The sequence below is a fragment of the Poecilia mexicana genome, unplaced genomic scaffold (assembly GCF_051168715.1).
Source record: "Poecilia mexicana isolate PSO_F unplaced genomic scaffold, ASM5116871v1 scaffold_22, whole genome shotgun sequence".
Classification (NCBI taxonomy): domain Eukaryota; kingdom Metazoa; phylum Chordata; class Actinopteri; order Cyprinodontiformes; family Poeciliidae; genus Poecilia; species Poecilia mexicana.
This window is the reverse complement of record NW_028263391.1, coordinates 15,034,328-15,053,173: the sequence shown is the minus strand read 5'-3', so window position 1 is coordinate 15,053,173 and position 18,846 is coordinate 15,034,328. Positions and strand designations below refer to the sequence as shown.

At 39.3% G+C, this 18,846-nt stretch overlaps 2 protein-coding genes across 2 annotated transcripts in view; both read left to right on the top strand.

Annotated features, from left to right (window-relative positions):
• Positions 1 to 2,525, top strand: part of prkd3 (protein kinase D3) — a 46,954-nt gene extending 44,429 nt beyond the window's left edge. The window contains exons 19-20 of the mRNA XM_014991076.2: positions 763 to 848; positions 966 to 2,525. Of these exons, the coding sequence (XP_014846562.1) occupies positions 763 to 848; positions 966 to 1,139 (260 nt within the window). The 3' untranslated portion in view covers positions 1,140 to 2,525. The remainder of the gene's footprint in view (positions 1 to 762; positions 849 to 965) is intronic.
• A 12,267-nt stretch (positions 2,526 to 14,792) lies between these two features.
• foxa2 (forkhead box A2) lies at positions 14,793 to 17,413 on the top strand. The gene is made up of 2 exons (XM_014991075.2): positions 14,793 to 15,135; positions 15,793 to 17,413. The coding sequence occupies exons 1-2, from the start codon at positions 15,064 to 15,066 to the stop codon at positions 16,993 to 16,995; spliced, it is 1,275 nt and encodes a 424-aa protein (XP_014846561.2). The 5' UTR covers positions 14,793 to 15,063; the 3' UTR covers positions 16,996 to 17,413.
• Positions 17,414 to 18,846: the final 1,433 nt, after the last annotated feature.

Sequence of the window (18,846 nt, the reverse complement as noted above, 5' to 3'; positions counted from 1 at the left end):
AGCTATGTGTGAAAATGTTTGTTTAGCATCAAATATGACATGATTCCATTGTATGTGCAGTGTCTATAAAAAGTATTTATAGTGCTTTGATTTATTTATTTATTTATTTTCACATCTACCGCACTACAACTGCAAGCTTAAAAGTTTTTTTGATGGCATTTATCACAAGGCATTGCATAATTGTGAAAATGAAGGTAAAGGATTCATACTAAAAAGTATGGAAAATTAAAAATTGACTATGGAACCTTTTCTCTTTAACATATTTTTATATTATCTTAAAGGTAAAAGTCTATATTTTATGAAAATTAAAGCAATGAACAATTGAAATGAACAATAATAAAACCAGGATAAGCGGTTGTTTTTCACTCAAAAGCCCATCATGTCATACCAACTGCTGGAAAATCTTAGATCGAGTCATAAAAATTCTGAGATTTTTAAATTAAAATATTTTAAGAGCCCGGGACATCACTTGGTTTCTTCCATCTCCACCTGTAACAAATCAAGTCTGTTTACTAATTATATCTTTTTTGAATGCAGACGTACCAGATGTTTTTTTTTTTTTGTTTTTTTTTAGGGGTTTTAAATTAATACCAGGAATTCTGTTCTCAATTGGAATTTCGATTCCCCAAGTATCCTTTTGTTTCCACTCGACATAAAATCCTAATAAAATAAACTTCTGTTTGTGGTTTCACTGTGAACATATTCAGTTGTGAATTCTTTTGCAAAATGTCTAAGTCTGATCAATGTGTGTCTCTGCCACAGCCACAGACCTGATCAACAATCTCCTCCAAGTCAAAATGAGGAAGAGGTACAGCGTGGACAAGTGTCTGAGCCATCCCTGGTTACAGGTGACACAATTTCTATTTTTTTTTTTTTTCTTTCACCTAAACAACCATGTCACAAAGTTGCCAGACTGACGGGTTATAATACGTCAACAGAGGTTTAAATCTGAGCGTGTTTTCCAGGATTACCAAACATGGCTGGACCTCAGGGACTTCGAAACGCGGCGAGGCGAGCGCTACATCACCCACGAGAGTGACGACGCGCGCTGGGAGGAGTACGCAGACGAGCACAACCTCCCGTACCCCAAGCACTTCATCATGGCTCCCAACCTGGATGACATGGACGAGGACCCCTAGTGGTGAATGAGCTTTACTGCGTTGTGCATCCACATGAAGGAAAGAAGACTTTTTGGAAGCCAAAAAAAAAAAAAAAAGAAAAGAAAAAATGCTTTTGGAGCGGCAGGTTTTCCCTCCAGAACTGTTTGTTGTGGAAACAGAGCAAAGCTGACCGAGTGGATGGCTTCACACCGGGAGCTTTTAGATTGGGAAAAACCCAACTCACTTTGTAGCGCGATGAGGAGGCGAAGATGCGTGTCACAGAAGCGCATTAAACGACTGTCAGCAAAGAGGACTGTCCTCTCTTCCTTATTGTAGAATTTGTTAAACATTCCCTGGATTTACCTGATTTTGGTTGCTTTCTTTAAGACAAACTCAAGCCCAAAATTCAACCTGATATGTAATAGGGCTGACGAGTCTTCATTACGAACAGCGGTCTTGACGTAAGAGAGGAGAAGACAAAAAGCCGTCTTACATCAGGAGTAAAAGGCACCTTTCACAAGGGAGTAACAGTCTGAGAATGAGCTCTCTCCAGAGCTGTTTGTCCTTCGGCATGAACTGGAACCCTGACCTGCATACGTTTGTTCTGTCATGTATTTTACTAATTGTTGTAGGTTATTGCACTATTCAACTATGAAGAATAGCAACTGAATAGAAACACTATTCGCTGCTAGAGAAAGCAAACGTTTTCTTTTTTTTTTTTTTTTTACATTTCCAGTGTGTGCAAAGTGTCGAAGCAATCAGCAGAAAGTCTTTGCAGCTCACATGGAATTAGCTGCAGGTATTATCAGTGTTTTCAGGTCTGACAGTGGCAGCTAATAGTGTGAAAGCATGATCAACCTACCCCTGCAGAAAAAAAAGGTCTGAAAATCGGTTTCAAACGTTGTTCCAAACTGTTTTATTTATTCAACATTGTGAATTTCTTTGTGCAAACCGGAACCCTGGACATGCAAATGCAAAGATGAGTTTAAGACAAGCTCCCATGTTTCTGCATTATCTTTCTCGCCTTTTATAACTTTTTTTTTTTTTTTTTCAAATTCTGGAAAAAGACTTTTTGCTGCTCAGCAGGCATCTGTAGATATCTGAATAAAGTTTCCAGAGGCCTCATTTGTTATCCTCTCTGGAGCATTTCTACAATATGTTTTGCAAAATTCAAAAAAATTCCACAGAATAGAAATACAACTGGGTATAATCGGAGCTAAATTCAGGAATTTATACCCTGGTTTTATACTTTGTGCTCTGTTTGTGTGGTTTGGGAGAATGTTCCAGTTTCTCTATGTCATTTTTCCATTTTCTTTTTCTTTTTTTTTTGTTGCCACTGGATTGGCAGGTGTCTGTGTTTTGTATATTTCAGTACTTACCTGATGAAATAAAACAAACAATAAAATCACTTTGTTCTTAATTAAAGCGAATCAAACCATGCATATTCAGTAAACAACTGGAGTTTGAACTATGTGTGTTAGAGTCTTCATGTTGTGGTTTCCGACAGCAGAGCCCATTTTGAGAAGCTGGATGCGATTGTTGCGCCACAGCGAGGAGTCGGCAGAGCCAGCTGCTCGCCACGGAGGAGGAGTAATGACAGCAAAAGAGATCTGACAGAAGAAGAAGGGGGTTCGAGGAAGTCTTTGAAATCACTCATTATTAAAAAAAAAAACTTGTTTGATTCCAATAAGTGTTGTTTAAAATGCCTTGTTTGCCAACTGTAATTTTGAATGAACCCATTGTTTGGCGATGTAACTTCTGATCATTCTACAAAAGAACTAAACTAGAACTGCAATGATTTTGATTTTGATTTTGATTTTTTTTATCAGATCAGAATCTTTATTTCCCATTAATGTAGAATTATACAAAAACTATTTTTTTTTCTTTATTCTAAAATTAAATGTTAAAACAAAATAGCTTTTTCTTGATTTAAATATGGAACAGAGTTTCTCTATAGTAAGTATTTATCAGAAACTGAAACACTTATTCTTATATTTTAACCATAAAAATGCAATGTAAGAAGGAAGAGCTTTATGCTACTAGCACCTCAGAGCATGACGGACCTCACAGTTGCACAGCTCAAATTAAAACACCTGGGACAGAAACATTTCTCACATCTTTTTGGATGTGTTCCAATAGAAATATGACTTGCAAAATGGCAGCAACATGGATGCACAATCCAGACGCTGATCAACCAAAAACGCTTAATTAATTCAACAGGGATTACAAGTGCCAGTAAGTGTGAGCACAGTCAATTATTTCTTCATGGGATTTAAATACACTCAATAATTAAATCCTTTCGACACTTCTTCATCAGAGTTGCAGATTTTTATTTTTATTTTTTATATTTTGAGAAAAAATATGTGAGAATAGGTTGAATGTTAGGAAGGGTAGATGAGATGGATCTCTTTTCTGGTTAAACGGAGGTGTAAAGGTTCACCATTCTTTTGAGTAGAAGTAGTGCATTAACATAATCTACTTCTGTGAGCTTAAATCAAAGACAAAACCAAACAATTTGCATCTGAAAAGCATATAAACTTTTCAGCATACCATGACAAATTTCATCACTTTGAAGAGTTGCATGTAATGTCTTTCTTTTAGTGTAAATTATTACTGCAGATATTGCTTGTAGCTTTCAACACAAAGTAACTGTACAAAGTCATCTGTTTACAAATTTCAACTATTTGTGGTTGAAAAATTCAAACATAGTTAATAAGCTGCATAAAAAAACAATTTGAACTACTATTGCAGTTTTTACAATGAATTTGGTATAAATTATAACAGTACCAATCCTGTCTAAATTCAATTTAATTTTGGGGTAGCGTCTTAACTTCCAAATGACCCCGTCCCACCCAATAATCAACATTCTTTCCGGACCGCAGCTTTATAAAGAGGTGCTTTACTAAGAGAGTGTTTACACACACCAGCCCAGACGGCAAGCAAATTCTTATAACTGTGATTACAACATTTTCATTTGAAACATTTGTCTCTTTTGATGTATGTATTATAACATATGTTGATTTTTTTTTATTTTATTTTATTTTTTTCAAATTTCAAGTAAGAATCTTGTATTTGGGGGGCCATGTTTGCACAGAACACATGTTCCAGTGTTTTACCGTGCGTTTCAGGATGGACACAGTTCTGTTTGCTACCAGAAGGTGTCACTGTATGTTGTTTTTTTTTTTTTTTTCAATGCATATGTAGTAGAAACAGTATAAAAACGGAGACAATTTGGTCCTATTGAATATTTCGGAATGTTTCCTATGCATAAATTTAAATAGCAGAGTGTTACCAGCCACATAAAATAAGTCTTTTTTTAATTCACCAAATAATACATCTTCCAACATCACATATATATATATATATATATATATATATATATATATATATATATATATATATAAGACTAAAAGATGAGAATGGAGGGATCAGGAAGTGACCTTTATTCTGTCCCCCTCATCTTGAGCTCTGGGTATATTTGTTGAGCAGCTTTGCTCGGTAGATTCTCGGCAGGTTTCGCGTCAGGACACACAGAACTCTAAGGGAGGTCTGTGTTGTGCCCCCTTATACTCCCACCCTCCCTCCATATCCACCTTTTCCCTCCTTTCCTATATGTTTGATATCCATTGGCTGCAGACCAAACAAGCAAGCAAACAAACAGAACAACAGGAAAAAAAAAAAAGCCATCAATCAGACAAGGTTGGTCTGGGCTGGAGGGATGAGATGGGGAGAGATCTTGTTTGCTCTGCAGGCCAGTTCCATTTCACTGTGATGGCAGAGGAGGCCTCCCAGGACATGGCTATACCCACACTTGTGTTTGACTTCCAGAGGGGATCAAGGCAGTCCTCAGTCCACACTGACACATCATCTTCTGACCCAACGGGATGCCGGCTGCAGCCACAGGCCCGTAGCCTTTACCCAAGCTGGTCCATTTCTGTTCTGTTTGAGAGACTTGTTGGTGTGCCGTTTAACCGGTGGCCTTTTAACTTTATAAGGCTGTCTACTAGCCATGATCTGGAATCTGAGAGTCATTAAATTATCTGACTTCAATGTAAATCTTGAGATTAATTAGCAATGTAACATTTCCTTATGAAAAGCGTATACTATCAATGTGCACAATGTGTATTTGTTGGCCTTGTCATGACTGAGCATTTCTCCTTCCCTTTGCTTGGAGCTGATTATGCAGTGCGACAGTATTCCCTCCCCTTGAATCTGTCGAGAAATGCATTCCACAAACTCGGTCTTTGTGGAGGAGTTGCAAGCAGTGGTGATAGAAAGCTTCAAGAAGCTAGTCTACCACAAGCTATTCTGAAGACAAGGCAAACACGTGGAGGATGTTATTCTGGTCAGATGAGAGCAAAATGAAACTTTTTGGTCTACATGTAAATGTGTACTATTAGTGTCAGAACTATTCGCATGAGGAAACACGCTGTTGAAAGTAATATATATATATTTTTTTTTATCTTCAGCAGAGACTGGGAAGCTGGATGGGGTTGAATTACAGCCCAGTCCTGGAAGAAGAGTCGAGACTGGGGCAGAGGTTCAACGTCTGCATGAAACATACAACATTCAATAGAATGATGTAAGCCAGTGCGTATTCATCCAGTTGTGAATTTTTGGGTTACTCTCCGTAGAATGTGACAGGACTTCGGTGTTGTCCTGAGAAAGAGCAAAAATGAGAAACTTTAGATGTGTAAAGTGAGCGATGACATACACCAGGAGATTTGTTATTGTGGTGAAAGGTGGCTCTGCAAGATAGTTAAAACGTTTTTCAGTCACAGAAAACACTGGAAAAATGTACTTTTCCTTCCTCTTCAAAATGATGCTGTAATAGTGTAATGTGACAACAACAAAAAACTTCTTGTACCCTTTTATACGACACTCTTCACTCATGTGTCCATTGCTCTCTAGATGCATCAGCAGTAAGACTCTCAGGAAGCTTTGAAGAGCAAAGTAAAACAGTGGTTGCGAGAAAATTAAAAAAGGTCATTGTTATTTCCTACTAATTCTGTGTCTGTTATATTGTAGTAGCATTTAGTTTTGCTTGTTTTTTTTTAATATTTATTATTTTATTTTTAATCATGCATAGCACTCTGTATTGCCCACTTGCTGAAATGTGCCACGCAAATAAAATGACGTTGCCTTCAAAGTTTAGGATTTTGGCCAAACATTGTTATAATAAGAAACATTTATAAATGAGACGCCTCAACTTTCCAGCCTTTCCTGTGGACAAAAAAAGATGAGAGCTCAGTGTGTGGCAGAGCATCTTCTGTTTCACTTAGAGATAGAAACTAAAAGCTTTGAATTGTTTCCTGGTCTTGGTAAAAATGCAGATGGGGCACATAGGTGTGTGTTTGACTTCTTGACTCCAGCTGTGCCTTGAAATGTCTCCTGACCCATCCCTCCGACCGGTTGCTGTGTGATTCACCATGCATGCCTGTTGCAAATCACCCAGGCACAATACGCAACCCTCCTCCTCCACCCTCTCCTCCTAAAAGGGTCGGTCATTGAACTCTCAGGCAAGTGGCAATATTTGCTCACCTGAAACACACACATCTTGCCAATTGGAGCAGGGGTGGGCTTCGCGGCTGGGGAAGGGCTCCACAGTGCAGCTGTGGTCCCAGAAAAAGACCAAATCAGGAAGTTTTCTAACTGCCTGTAGAGGTGGTGGGGGCTCAGGGGTGGCACTCTCTTGCCACAGACCTATTGTATCTTGAAGGAGGCAGGGATAGTATTTGTTCGAAGCTGCAGGAGGCTGATGAGGTGCTAATCTGCTGAGAGGCTGTGTCGTTGGACCCCAGTTCCCAATGGCCTGTTAGCTGTCAGGGCCCCTGTAAAGGAGGCGCAATTTATGGGCCCCGGCCCAGAACTCAGCCGTCAGAGTCCACGGGTAAGCAAACACAGATTGGACACTTATGCTGTTGCTCTGGAAGGGCAGGCTTTAACACCGGGCTCCTGGGGTGACACGTAGGCAGCGCCTCCTCATGACTCTCCCACCCCACCTCCCTCTGCTCCTCTGTAAACACGACAAATTAGCCATCTGCATATGGATGGGCTCTCAGGCCATGCAGGGAGAAGGATGACAGTTCAAGTTATCCACTCTGCAGTAATGTAGACCAGAAATGCATTTTCATTTCTCCCTCTCTCATGTGTGTGGGGACAAAAAAAAAAGCAACAGATGTCAAGGTAGGTAAGATGTTTTTGGTATTCTGTGAAGTGTAATGAAAGCGCGGGAGATGGGTTCAGGAGTCAGAGGTAATCCCAAACTTGAATTTCCCCCTCAGTCTGGAATACAGATAAGACACAGCAGCAGATGTGACCCTGCCTCACTCGCTGCCTCTGTGGCTGATGGGGGGGGGGGGGACAGGGAGCACTTTGAGATGACAAGAGATGTGTGCTTTTTACCAAGGTGATTATTGCAATCCACCATATTGAACTCGCTGCAATCTCTCGCACCCCATTAACTAAATCAAAATAAGATTAGGGTTGCTGAATAATTATTCTGTCATGGAGAGGATGCCACCATTTGTCCCTGTCCCCAGAGACACTCAGCATTATGAAGACAATTACTGATTCACAACTTTTTAATCATGAGGCCCGGTTTGCTCTCTTGTCCGCGCAGACAGAATCTGACAGCGTGGTGGCCGCATGTGAATGGCAATAGCTCATCATGGATTATTGGGTGGGCTTGATTGTAGTGATATTTAGCCGCAGAGCTTCCCATGGGAGCCTGGCTCTTTAATTAACATAGCACCACTGCCCTCCCCTTCGGTTTTTAATTGCCTTCAGTCTGTGATTAAATGTGTATTGACTCTGCAGTTGGTCCAGCAATGAATAACAATGTGCTGATTTGATGATATTAAACCTTCTTGCTCCAATACACATCCCTGTGGTTCTGAGAAAGTTTTAGACATCACAAGGCATCAGAGCAAGTGACTTGGGCCACACAGTACATGTAAGTTGTCTTATTTTAGAGCTACTTTAAAATCAGATAGATGTATGAAGTTGATTTTTTTTCCAGACAGATTCAATCAGAAAGTGCTTAAAAAATAAATGTCACTGTTCATTACAGAGTAATTGTATATATCACAAACTGGCTTCGATAGAAGGCTGGCAGGAGTAAAGCCATTGTAGAAAGAAAGTCATATATTTCTACAATTTCCCTGAGGGTAAATCCCAAAGGGATGAATAAAGTTTCTATCTATATCGCATCTCATTAAAAGTTTGCTACAAATCTTGAAGGGAAATATTGCAAAGATGACAAAAATTGAGCTTTCTGATTTTCATTCAAAATGCTATGCATGAACAACTATTCCTGCACGTCACCCTTATCACACCAGTCCTGTAGCAGATTGGGGCGATGGCGGCATCATGCTGTGAGGATGCTTTTCTTCACCATGGCTGGAAAAGTTGGTCAGAGTTGATGGGAAGATGGATACAGCTAAATGTAGAAAAAATGTAAAGCAAAACTGGCTGTAAAAGTCTAGAGGTTGAAGCTGACATTAGTACTTGAGAAGCACCAATGACTCTGGGCTCAGTGCACAGTCAAAGCTACAGTCGGATGAATGATTCAGATCAAATCACATCAATGTGCTAAAATAGTTCACTCACAATCTGGACTTCAATTAATCGAAAATTTTTACAAAGACTTAAAATTTGGTATTCAGAGCTAATCGCCATCTAAGGTTATGCATGAAAAGTTGTGCAAAATCAGCAGGCGTACCTCAACAGCCTTTCTTAACTCAGAGATATAATAGATAACTCAGATATAAATAGATGACACACTTTTCAGATTTTTATTTGCAGAAAATTTTGAAAACCATGTATCCTTTCCAGTTTTATTCTGTTTGTGTTGGTCTACAGCAGACGTGTCCAACTCCGGTCCTCAAGAGCCACTTTCCTGTACCATTTGATGCATCCCCTCACCAAAACACATGAATCAAATGAATGGCTTTGTAAAAAGGCTTGTAAGGCTTTTGCAGAGATGGATGGTATGGTGATGGGGGGGATTTAGCCATATGATTTAACTCTACTGTAGAAGGAACATATCTAAATCTAATCGCAACTAAAGGTTTCAGAATAGTTACTCTTGAGAAATTGATCGATACAATTAAAAAGACACATTGAAGTCTGTGCTTGTGATGTGACAGTACATGTAAGTTTTCTAGGGTAATGAATACTTTTGCAAAGGCTCATAGGAATCTTAGCCAAAAAAACAGAACTATTGAAAGCATTATTGAAAAAAATCTTTGAAAGACTTTCAAGGCCCCTTGGAAGCAAAACATAAATATATCAAGGATGACCCAATACTTTCACACATTGTTGTAATTAATAGATTCATAAGTACATTCATAAATTGTATGACGTTGAGGCATTAAGGAAGTATTTAAACTAGTTCTTGATCAAATTCTCTGAATATTTGGTAATGTATTTGGTAGGGTAGAGTCGCCAAGTAGGGAACTAATATTTTCTGCGTATCAATGAGAAAAAGAACATGAAGAAATATGCTACAAAACTCCATGAAGTTATTTAAATCTGCTTTAGATGTCAGTGACAGAGCTGCATACTTCAGTGTCATCTAATCTGTTCATCTCTCATGATCCAGCCTTCTTCAGTCTACTCCTGTGGTCTAACAGATAAACTGTCACCTTGTTTGATAGATGGAGAGCAGCAGTCAACACTGATCCCTTAACATGACAAGGGAAAAGTATTGAATCTGCAATGCCCTGGATACAGTCAACATAAAACATATCAAATGACATTCCTCCCCGCATTCCTCTCAATATCAAAAGGTGCTTATTTGAGGATATCCTTAGTGCATTTACGCCTGTGTTTGCATCCCGACCCACTGGGGCAACCGCAATAACTTTGGACTCCCTCCCACTGCCCCTCACTGCAATGAGTATTTTTTTTTTTTTTTTGTCCTGCTGGGTTGTGTGCCTTCCCAGTCCGAACGCTTTTCAGATTCATTTCCAGGTAAACACGGTGTGGCCAACCGCAAACCTGCAGCCAACAGGCGTTGTCACAGCTGTGGCAGTTAATGGCAAGTCCAAACTGCAGCCAAGCTCTGGAATGTTTACTGTCACCACAGGCAGGTTGGTTGGCAGTAAACATCTTTTTTTTTTTTTCCAGCACTTTCCAAAGGAAGGTTCTCTCATTATTAATTTTATTTTGACAAATTACTCGCTTAACCCCTCACACTGTGATGCTTTGCGTGACCTTGTGTACGCGGAAGGAAAAAAAATGGGTCATTCAAAGTGGATCTTTTATTTTCGGTTGAAAAAGAAAAGTTAACACATTCTTGTCAACTACTTCTGGGTGTTTGAAGGAATGCTTGAAGAGATCCTCCTTCCTTTCACAGAGCAGAAATCACCTTGTCTTCACCTCCCAATTTTCCCTGAACCCAAGAAAGCTCCAGCAATTTTCCATTAAGGGCTTTTGTTGGCGTAGGTGTTGCTCTTTTCGCTTCTTTAACCGACTCATTAAACTTTCTACTCCTACTAGCTTTCCTCGTTGTAATTAAAGAAGTAATGACACCTGAATGCGTGAAATGTAACATGGGTCATTATAGAAGCTAACTGGTCAGGAAAGTGGCAAATCTGACACAACAATCAGGTCTGAGTGCTGACACCTTCAAGCAAGTCTGCAGGGCTTAACATAATAATGAGAAAAAAAAAAAAAAACATTAGGTGGTTTTTACTCCAACAAAAGGCCACCTTCAACTAATGCACTGTTGTATTCTCATACACATACAGAACTGTTATTTCTTTGACCTGTAGGATCTGTGCTGTTAGCACAATGTTTGATTTGCAAAGTTCAAACCAAACAACGAGTGTGAAATGTCGGACTAGTTTTTGAGTCAGAGAAGAGACAAGAAAGAGTCTCTGAACTTCAAAGAGCTGCCAATTTTGAACTAGCAACCGGATCTTTTCGCTAAACTTTTCGCTTCACTCAACCTCCTCATTAAATAAGAAAGAAGGTGATATGGTGAAATTATTCTGTATAATAATGTTAATGTTTTTGAGTTCACTCCAGGGACATGTTTGTTTACTTAAGATAGCATTACCCTTTCATCAAGAAGTTAGCATGATTGCTACCTTGGCACAACAGTCACATTTTAGTCTTAATGTTAATAGACAGGCCAACTAGCTATATATATTTCTACATAAACGTTTATGCATTTTTTCCCCCCATATTATTGATGTTTCATATTTTTGGATGTGATTTTACATTCCAAATTTCAAAAAGTACTTTTAGTAGGTATGTCTCAATCTGGCTAGTTGCTGAATTTGAGTTAAGGTCAGATGGAAAGTAGCTCCTGAGTTTTAGTTGAGTTGTACAATGAATTTGGCTAAGAAACACTGAACGACAGACTAGCCAACAACGATCGGTAATCAAGAAACTCCCATCACTTTTGAATGAACATTGTGGAAGATGTGGGCCTGTCTGGTGAAAAGAAAAACAGTGACTGAGAGACAGTCACCAAGAATACAATTCTGTTTCTTTAATTCATATATTAGTTATTTAGTAATTGAATTTGTGTGTTATTATATTTTAACCTACTCTTTTTATAGCATTAACCTGAAACATTAGTTACTTTCAGCTACTATTTTTTGGTCTGAAAACCTAATGCAGTATTTTTTATTTTATTTTTTTTAATTTATTTTTTTAGGAACTACAAATATAAAAGAGAATTTATAAATCATACGATTCAAATCCTTAATTTAACCCAGTTGCTTTCAGGAAAAGTAATGCATATGCAAGTTAAGTTTGGGGTGAGGTATTAAAATCAAATGACAAAACTGAATTTCAGAAGTTTTGTGAAGCTTGTGGAGTTTGATTTTGATGCTCAAGTAACTCTGTAGCGAAAAAAATGACCAAATTTGCTTTGAGCTTTGAGCACGTATTTGTACCTTTCATAAAATGTATTCCTTCTCATTTTAATATACTGTTCCTATTGATTCTTACCTAAAGATGTAGTCTTAGAATCATTTAAATATGAGCTTAGTACAAGGTCAGACATTCCAAAAAGGAGCAATAGAGAACATAAAAATCATATATCTATTTATTTATTTATACATTTAAATAAAATGTTGCAACTCACTTAACCTAAATGAACGATTAAAATATTATGGACTGTCTTTTTAGATGCAAACCAAAAATGCTACTGGTTAATCTAAAGCTCCGCACCATCATCACCTCTTTGAGCTGTAGCTCATGGTGGCACAGGCTCTATCTTTTACTATTGCTGTCTACTTTTCTTTAACCGAATTTATAAAAGAACAATAATATTTTTGCTTCTGGTGACACGCTTGCATTGAATAAACAAACAGTGAGCTGTGATTCAGTGAAATGAAAAGCAGCCTAAACACAGTCAAGTCAAACAGGCTGAAGTTCTTCTAGTCCTAAACATATTCAGGTCAACGTTTTTGCATCTCATGTGAAAAGTTCAGCAGTTCAGTTACAGTTCGGGGAATGACTAATATAAAGGCAAACATCAATCACAGAGAGAGGGAAAGACGAAATGCCAAACAGGGAGATGGAGCAACTGGAGGGTCCTGTGTGAGGATTTTTTTGTTTTTTGGCTAAATCTAAAATGTGTCCTTCACCCCATGTGAGAGGACTTTGGCAGGTTGATGATTAACCTGTTATTAGCAACGTGTCTCATTCGGGGACATTATGTCGTTAAAGGTCATGGAAAAGTTTTACTATACAAGTTTTGTGCAACCAAAATATAAAACGTTCCCATTAAATACGTTTCCATACATGAATACCCGTAAAATAAACAGGTAATATATTTTTTTTTAACCCATGGGTAGATAATGTTATTTTTGTAAAAAAAAAAATTCTCTATATCTCTCTCTCACTCTTTAATAGATTCCTCGATTGTGTAACAAATGCAAACAGCTGTGTGCGTTCGTGCATTCACACACGGTTGCGACCTATTTTGGTGAGTTTACGCAAGCGAAAAATTGGCACGAACAAGGAATTTTTTTTTTAAATTCAAAAATATGTACCTGTGCATATATTCTGCATAATGTTAAGCCTAACCATTGCATTGACTCAGAAGAAGAAACAAAAAAAAAAAACCAAAGCAAAACAAACAACAACAACAACAAAAAACATGGGACATGTTCATTATCATCGTGTAAAAATCATATTAAAATCTTTACACTTCAAGTGGATCTTGACGTTTGACAACAGCCAAAGACAAAACAAGGAGCGGCAGATTTCTCCATCTCCTGCTCCCCGCCGGTGCAATCCCAAATCCTCAAACACAGCGAGCTTTTTTCTCATGATCTCATTTCCAAGTTAAGCAGACTGTGTTGGTCTCTCGTCAACACTACAGGTTTACTCGCTTTTACTAATGGGGGCTCTATGCTGATAGTTATGCTCTTGCGTAAATATGCAGTCAAATAGATGTACAACCGCCGACACGTGGCTGACACCGCTCCGCAGCCTCACCTGGATGTTTGTTTCATACAAATACTGTACGGGCTGCGAGAATTAAGGGGCCCTTTAGCACTGCGGGCCTCCGGAGTCTTTCTGATAGAAGATTAACACATTAAGCAAACGCCCATTATTTAAAACCCCCCACACTAAGACCAATACAAACAGAAAATAGACTATTCAACTGCAGCCCACGGCCTGAAATTGCTCGGTTGTGATAGATCCAATTGCTTTCCTTTAAGGAAATAGAACGCCGCTTAATAATGTCTGAGGTCAAACATAAAAATATAAATTATTTTTGTGCATTGATCTAATGTCAAAAACTGAAATCAAATTCGCACAAAGTAGATTGATAAGCTGTATGATTTTTTGGAGAGGAAATAGTGAAGACAAATGAAGTGTGTCATCCGACAGAGGGCGCTATAAAGCTGTGTCTTGTTAATTAAAAACGATTTTTAAAATAATAATAAGTGCAATAATTCAGTGATTCGGGGAGAAATACAGAAATTTCTGGAATACATAAATAGAAATATATATTTGTTTATTTATTTTTAATTTGACACATTCATTAGACTTTAAATCAAACATAAAACAGTTTAGACAAAGCCGTTTCTCTAAAGAACTTATAAAAATAAGTGAAATATTTTATTGCCATTCATGCAAACTATAAGTAAAGTAGCAATATAACTTCAAAGCGACACATTTAGTTTCGAACGAAGTACCTTTGAGGAAACAGCTGCGCAAAGATTTATATTATTATAATTTTTTTAACCGTTTTAAATTTTACCAAAATTATTTCATTTTTAGGTTTCCTGTTTAAAGATCCCCCCTCTTATGTATAAAGCGTCCTCGTGTTTTTTTTTTCCATTTATTTATTTTTTGTGTTGCTGGTATAAAATAATCAACAGTTATCATGCAGGTTGCCGCCTTAAATTCCTTAAACGCACCATAATATAAATGGATTATGATCTGAGCACAGATGAAGTGGAATAAATCCGCTGGAGGATGTGCGTATAATGAAAAGCATCAAACATTCCTTTTTATACATCCCACCCCCCGTTTTTTTTTTTTTTTTTTTTTTTTTTTACCCCTACAATAAGATTAGTTTATAATGAAGCTTTTCATATGAAACTGTTCTTTTCAGTGAGCGCAGGTGTACAATTGGGGCTGGAGGGGGGTGGGGGGTGGGAAGAGGTGGAGGGGGAAGCTTGAGGAGTCTCACGCCTAGGTGCGAGCAGATTATTCAAATAGGGCCCAAGGCGTAGAAGTAGGGATTGGAGGCTTGCCTGGCGCACAGAGCTTATATCACAGCGCTAACAGGCAGCGCGGAGCGTCATTTGGACTCCAGCCTCTGACGGGCGCATCACGGCTGGCTCCGCAGGACGCACATACACCAAGTCCTTCACGGAGGAACGGACCGCGACCCGAACACACTAACTGGTCCCCTGTCACTTGCTACCAGAGAGACTTTTGGCTTTTTCCTCTGCTGGGAGACGCTTTGTCGAAGTCCTCCATGATGCTTGGAGCAGTTAAAATGGAAGGACACGAACATACCGACTGGAGCACCTACTACGGAGAGCCCGAGGTGGGTACCTTAAATATATATATTTTTTCCCCGGTCTAAAGCCGATCCCATTTTATACAACTCAATATTAGCCCTGAGATAATATTAACTTTGTGATCAAATATTGACTTGAGGCGCCTCCAAATCCTCCCCCATCTCCGCACAGCGCGCTATCCTATCCTAACAAACTTGCTTGACATGTAATGGGGGGTGGGGGTGGGGGAGGAAACTTTTCATGCGGATATTAAAACTGATTATTGTTATTTTTTATTTATTCCTTTATTTATTTATTTATTTTTGGCCACGTTTACTTTCAATAAACACCTGTGGTGTTTGGTTTAGGTTAATGGCAATTGGTTCACATGCTGCATGTGTTGCAGATGCACGAGAAGAGCTGTTTGAAGCTTTGTAAAGCCTTTGAACATTTTATAGCTTTACTATAATTTCTTTTATTTGTCATATTATGCTGATAAACATTTGAATTCTTTTTAAATGAAAAAAACATTTTTTGTTAATACTTGATTATTATTATTATTATTTTTAATTAAATAATATCAGATTTACATCAGATTTAATTAATAATAACAACAACACTTTTGTGTGTAGGAATTATTGATCATGTTCTTTCCTGACTGTGCCAAACTCATGGCTGCCTCTCTCCCCCTCCACACTTGACAGTGTTACACCTCGGTTGGCAACATGAACACCGGCCTGGGAATGAACTCCATGAATACCTACATGAGCATGTCCGGCATGAGCACCACGGCCAACATGACGGCCAACTCCATGAACATGTCCTACGTCAACACCGGGATGAGCCCCTCCATGACGGGCATGTCGCCGGGCACCGGAGCGATGAACGGCATGGGCGCGGGCATGACGGCCATGAGCGCGGCGCTGAGCCCCAGCATGAGCCCAATGACCGCGCAGCCCGCCTCCATGAACGCTCTCACCTCTTACACCAACATGAACGCCATGAGCCCCATTTACGGACAGTCCAACATCAACAGATCCAGAGACCCCAAGACCTACCGCAGGAGCTACACACACGCCAAACCCCCTTATTCCTACATCTCCCTCATCACCATGGCCATCCAGCAGTCTCCCAGTAAGATGCTGACGCTGGCTGAGATCTACCAGTGGATAATGGACCTGTTCCCCTTTTATCGACAGAACCAGCAGCGCTGGCAGAACTCGATCCGTCACTCTCTGTCGTTTAACGACTGTTTCCTCAAAGTGCCCAGGTCGCCCGATAAACCCGGGAAGGGCTCCTTTTGGACTCTCCACCCGGACTCCGGGAACATGTTCGAGAACGGCTGCTACCTGAGGAGGCAGAAGCGCTTCAAGTGCGAAAAGAAGATGTCGCTGAAGGACGGCGGGCGAAAGGCGGGCGACGCCGGCTCCTCCAACAGCAGCTCGGAGAGCTGCAACGGCAACGAGTCGCCGCACTCCAACTCTTCCTCCAGCGACCACAAAAGGTCCCTGTCGGACATGAAGGCGAGCCAGGCCCTCAGCCCGGAGCACGTCGCCGCTGCCGCCGCCGCCGCCGCCGCCTCACCGGTGTCTCAGGGGCAGCACCTCATGTCGCAACATCACTCCGTCCTGGCGCACGAAGCCCATCTAAAGCCGGAGCACCACTACTCGTTCAACCACCCGTTCTCTATCAATAACCTCATGTCCTCGGAGCAGCAGCATCATCATCACAAAATGGACTTGAAAACTTATGAGCAGGTGATGCACTACTCCGGATACGGCTCCCCGATGGCCGGGGCGCTTTCTATGGGCCCCATGGCGGGGAAAGCCGGCCTGGATTCTGCGTCTATACCCGACACATCTTACTACCAGGGTGTCTATTCCAGGCCGATCATGAACTCCTCGTAAACGCTGTGGACTCTCCTCACCTTAGATTTGTACATTTGTAAAAAACAAAAACGGAAAAAATATAGACTTTGTGTACAATATGTATTTCAGATATTTTTGACGTTTGCCACCGTTTTAGTTGTCAAGTTTGTTAGTAACCTAATTGCTTATTTTGAAGGAGAGGATGTGGACGATGACAAAAAAAAAAAAAGGTGAAAATGTGACGAGATCTGTTCTGCTTCAGGACTGGACCCCAAAGATAAAACAAGTTGCTGTAAGATAGTTGACACCCGCTCATCGGGATTCCTAAATGAACTTAAATGCATCACAGGATTTGTTCAATCATTTGTGTAATTCCTATTTATGGCTTGTATATGTGTATTCTTGTAGTGACAAGAACAGAATCTATATTAAAGTGTTATTGGTTTTGTTTTCTGAATATGATGTATTATTATTATTATTATTATTATTATTATTATTATTATTATTATTATTATTATTATTGGCATTAGGACATTTATCACAGCCAAAATTAGAATAATTTTTGGGTTTTCATAGCTATTTTATGAAACATTCTTTCCAATATAAACAAACAAAAGTCTATGTTTTTAAAAAAAAAAACTGAAAAAAAAATATTTTCATACATAACATAGACAGCATTGGAAATGTTAAACAATAATGGCTAAATAACATTTTAAACGTTGTTTTGCTTTAAAATTAGCTTAAAAGCTAAAAATATTTTTTTCAAACGCTTTTAAAAAAACATCTTTTATCGCTCAATAAAGAAAACTTGTAACATATTTTCTTTTTTATTGCTAAGCTTATTTTAAAACTTAATGGAAAAGTCTAAAAAATGAAAAAAACAAAACAAAACAAAAAAAAAAAACACAAATAAATAAATAACCGAAGATGACATTACTTATGCCTATACGTGTGTGGCTCTCTTACTTTTGTTTATTCAAAGTTATTCTAAATTGTGGAATATTTTTGTCGCCACGATGCTTTCCTAATAAGGCCCATAATTTCAGCTGAGGGATTAATAGCTTTGCAGGATAAAACCGAGACAATGCTCACAATTTGTCTCCCAGGAAATGCAAACAAAACAAATATATGCTCATTAATCCCAAACAGAAACGGAGATATTAACCTATCAACAACTCTGCATTTTCGTCTGGAAGGAATGCCATTAAAATTCATAGAGAAATTAGTTCTTTACCTAAAATAATTTGCTTTTTTTTTCATAAAAAAAAAAAAGCTCTACGAATCGTGGGTACCTCGCAGAAAGTAACAGAAAGCAAGCCCATCACTGACACGCTTGCGAATTCAGGGTAAAACTGATTCGCTATAAGGATATTTAATCAAGCGTTCAAATTCCCCCACATACAGTGTGCCAGTCAAACACCATACAGGCCTGTCAGTCTCCCACTCTGACATGTCTTCCATTCTCCCCAAAGCCCCCCACACACATTGCAAAGTTTAGATCAGTGAATAAGATTAAGTGTCATTGTCAGACAGAACAACCTCCCGCAGTGCAGTAGAATAGCTGCTGCAGAGGAGGCCTGATTTGGGGAACTGAACTGCCTGAATGTGATGCTCTCTAACTTCTCTTCCCACAATCTGGGGGCTCCATTGTCTACTCCCTATTTTTAAAGTAGCGGGACCCTCCCTTCTTGTTAGATAAGGAAGGCTGACTGTCGTCTACATGAATCCAACACCACCACCACCCCCGCCCTCAGCTCGTCCCACCGTCACAAACTCAAATCCAAGGCCGGGGACAGTTTCTGCCCCCTTTATAGCCCAAACGTCACCCCTTCGAACTTCTGAACACGTAGGGGCCAAAAGTGTGCGTTTATTCTCCAGACCCTCTTTGCA

What these genes read in the sequence shown, in the direction of transcription:
- foxa2 (XM_014991075.2), top strand. Translation starts at nt 15,064, where the DNA reads ATGATGCTTGGAGCAGTTAAAATGGAAGGACACGAACATACCGACTGG. An exon ending in CCTACTACGGAGAGCCCGAG is followed by an intron (nt 15,136 to 15,792) that starts GTGGGTACCTTA and finishes CACACTTGACAG; the next exon opens with TGTTACACCTCGGTTGGCAA.